General features: G+C 39.8%; 1 protein-coding gene across 2 annotated transcripts in view; it reads right to left on the bottom strand.

Moving 5' to 3' along the window:
- The window catches only part of ALCAM (activated leukocyte cell adhesion molecule), a 36,363-nt gene that overhangs the window by 32,362 nt on the left and 1,438 nt on the right, over positions 1-2,563 (bottom strand). For both annotated transcript variants that reach the window (XM_008631714.2, XM_017731844.1), the window contains exon 2: positions 518-737. In XM_008631714.2, the coding sequence (XP_008629936.1) occupies positions 518-737 (220 nt within the window). The remainder of the gene's footprint in view (positions 1-517; positions 738-2,563) is intronic.

Raw genomic sequence — 2,563 nt, forward strand, 5'->3', positions numbered from 1 at the left:
TCCTGCCTACCGTGCAGCAGGGGACAAAACAAGCATTTGGGGCTGGTGGCTCATTTTCCAGCCCCTTGCTCTCTCCCTCACGGTTCGTGCTGTTGCACAGTAGCTGCTTAGAGCCACTTCAAACCTCTTGCCTGAACTAATTCTACAGACTGCACACGGTTAATGTTTCCCTCCCGCAGAAAAATTTGCTCTGAGAACAAATGGAAAATAATCAATGCTAATTTTACATTTTTCATTTCCAAGGCCAAATGACATCACATAAGTGAGTCATTATCAAAGCCTAAAATTCTCTTTGAGCCAGCACTTATCATGAATAAACTGCAAGTGCAGGCAGTCCTGTTACATAAATGCCACCAGTAGATTACATTTTTGAAAGCTGCAGAAATTTGCTAGTCTTAGTAATTTACTGAGCCAAACTTACTTTCTTGGCTTTAATCCTGCCTTAAACAAAAGTTTCTGTAATTTATGATTCAGATGCTGATGAATGTTAATGGTAGTAACAACTAGATTTACTTACTGAAAACTTTGACTATCGTCGGCTCTTCGGAAACATCATCTTCTGTAACTAGCATACATACAAATCTCTTTTCATCACTGATTCTTGCATTCTTGATGGATAATGTATAGTTCTCTGAGAGACTCAACCTGTCTTTGTAGTCTGGTACATCATCATACTGTACATTTTTTTTTGTTGATGATCTGAAGGCAATAAATACTGGAGATCCATTTGGCATTTCCTATAATAAAAGGATAAACACCTCTATTTTGCATAAACACTCATTTAAAAGTTCCTGAAGATTTGCAATTGGTACAAACCCATAATTTCAAAAAAAACCCTCTGCAAACTGTATCAGATGGCTTTTTTTTCCTGATTAATTTCTACTGTACATAAAAGAAATTCAGTGTAATAAGAGAGCTAGTTTAAGACTGCCATGGTACACATTGAGCATATCATCAATAGAAATTATTTCAATCCTTTTGCTCAATCTCAGCATAGCAAAGGGCTTTCTCTAATAAAAGCTGGTGTTTTTGGCAGCTCTTGCCTGTGTCTGTATGAAAAAGTACTTGAAATAGATGCATGTGTGAGCTAGTCTCAACAGCTTCAATTTCCTTTTTTCATTATTGTTTTACATATTCATATTGTTTATTCGGGATATTTAGACTTCATTCCAAATGCAGGATTTAATCAGGCATAACTGCCTATTTTATTCCAAATTAGTTTTTAGCTTTATTTCCCTTTGTTTTTAAAAGACCCGAGAGCTTGTAGTATGGGAATATACATACAATCAAATACTGTTAATCTGCAAAGTACCATTTTCTAGACATCCTCCTTATGCAGTTGCCATCCCAAGAAGGAATACAAAGTTGACAGCCTTACACAAATCTCTCATACAAAAATCTTTTTTTTTGAGGGACAAAGTTACAGGGACGGTTCTACAGGATTTGATTCCTTCCTCCTTACACAAACACGTGCACAGAGCAGACAGACAGTATCTGCCTTTATTTAAAGAGAGGTGAAACACTGATTCTATCTTTATATTCTGTATTGTGCTGGGGGCTGGAAAAGGTTTTCATTCTCTTTTGTCCCTTATACCTTGCAGCACTGGTGTTAGCAGTGTTCCCAGCACAATACCTCAGCTGGACTGCAGAGCCCACAAAAGCATGACGATGCTGTGACGAGATGAGTGGTGTCGGAGCTGGGCAGAAAGCAGGAGGCATCAGCTAGCTGTGGAGTTTAAATTCCCTTGCAGTCTTTCTCCCTCTCCTACTTTTAACTGCTGGATTTGTCTAGATGTCTGTCACACAGGAAAGAAAACACTGTCTTGACTTGATACACAGGAAGTTGGCTGTCAAGTGCAAATGAGCTCCTGACTCCCATAGCCTACCTAGCTGCAAGCACACACAGGTAGACCCTGAAGTGAGCAACACCTGCCATGGTGCAAGTTTCCCAGTGCCTCCACATTCCCACCAGGAACCCAAATTGCTCCTCACAAGGCAGGAGAGAAGAAAACAGAGTTCCTCCTTCTTCCAACTAAATAATCACCTGATGAAAAAAATGAATCCAACCCTCTCTGTTGCCATGCTGTTAGCTGCCCCAGGAGAAAAGGCATCACTTTCACTTGCTTGTGTGGGCTGCCAACAATTTCATACAACAGAAACTTAGACAGGCTTTTTTGTATGTTAGGTTTTATCTCCCTTTCCATTTAGAAGAAGCTACAACATCTCCACTTGCTGCTCGGTACTTGTCCAACACAGGCAATCCAAATGCAATGGAAAAAGATAACATGTTTCTATTTTTCAGAATATCCTTGCACCTTCAGAGAGATGGACTTGTGTCTTCCCAAGAAAAGTCAGCAGACTGAAAAAGCCACTGCAAAATGTAGGCACTCCATCTTCTGAATGCTCCTATGAAACAGTTTTACTTCTCCCTTTTGGGGAAATGTTCTCCACAGACTTCTGACTTCATTTCCCAAAACGTGTTTGCAGAAAAGGAACTACTGAGTGGATAGGGGCTGCAAAAGCTGCAAAACTGAAGGTAAAAAAGAAGGAGCTAGGGGAAAAT

This window comes from Corvus brachyrhynchos, unplaced genomic scaffold (assembly GCF_000691975.1).
Source record: "Corvus brachyrhynchos isolate BGI_N302 unplaced genomic scaffold, ASM69197v1 scaffold3, whole genome shotgun sequence".
NCBI lineage: Eukaryota > Metazoa > Chordata > Aves > Passeriformes > Corvidae > Corvus > Corvus brachyrhynchos.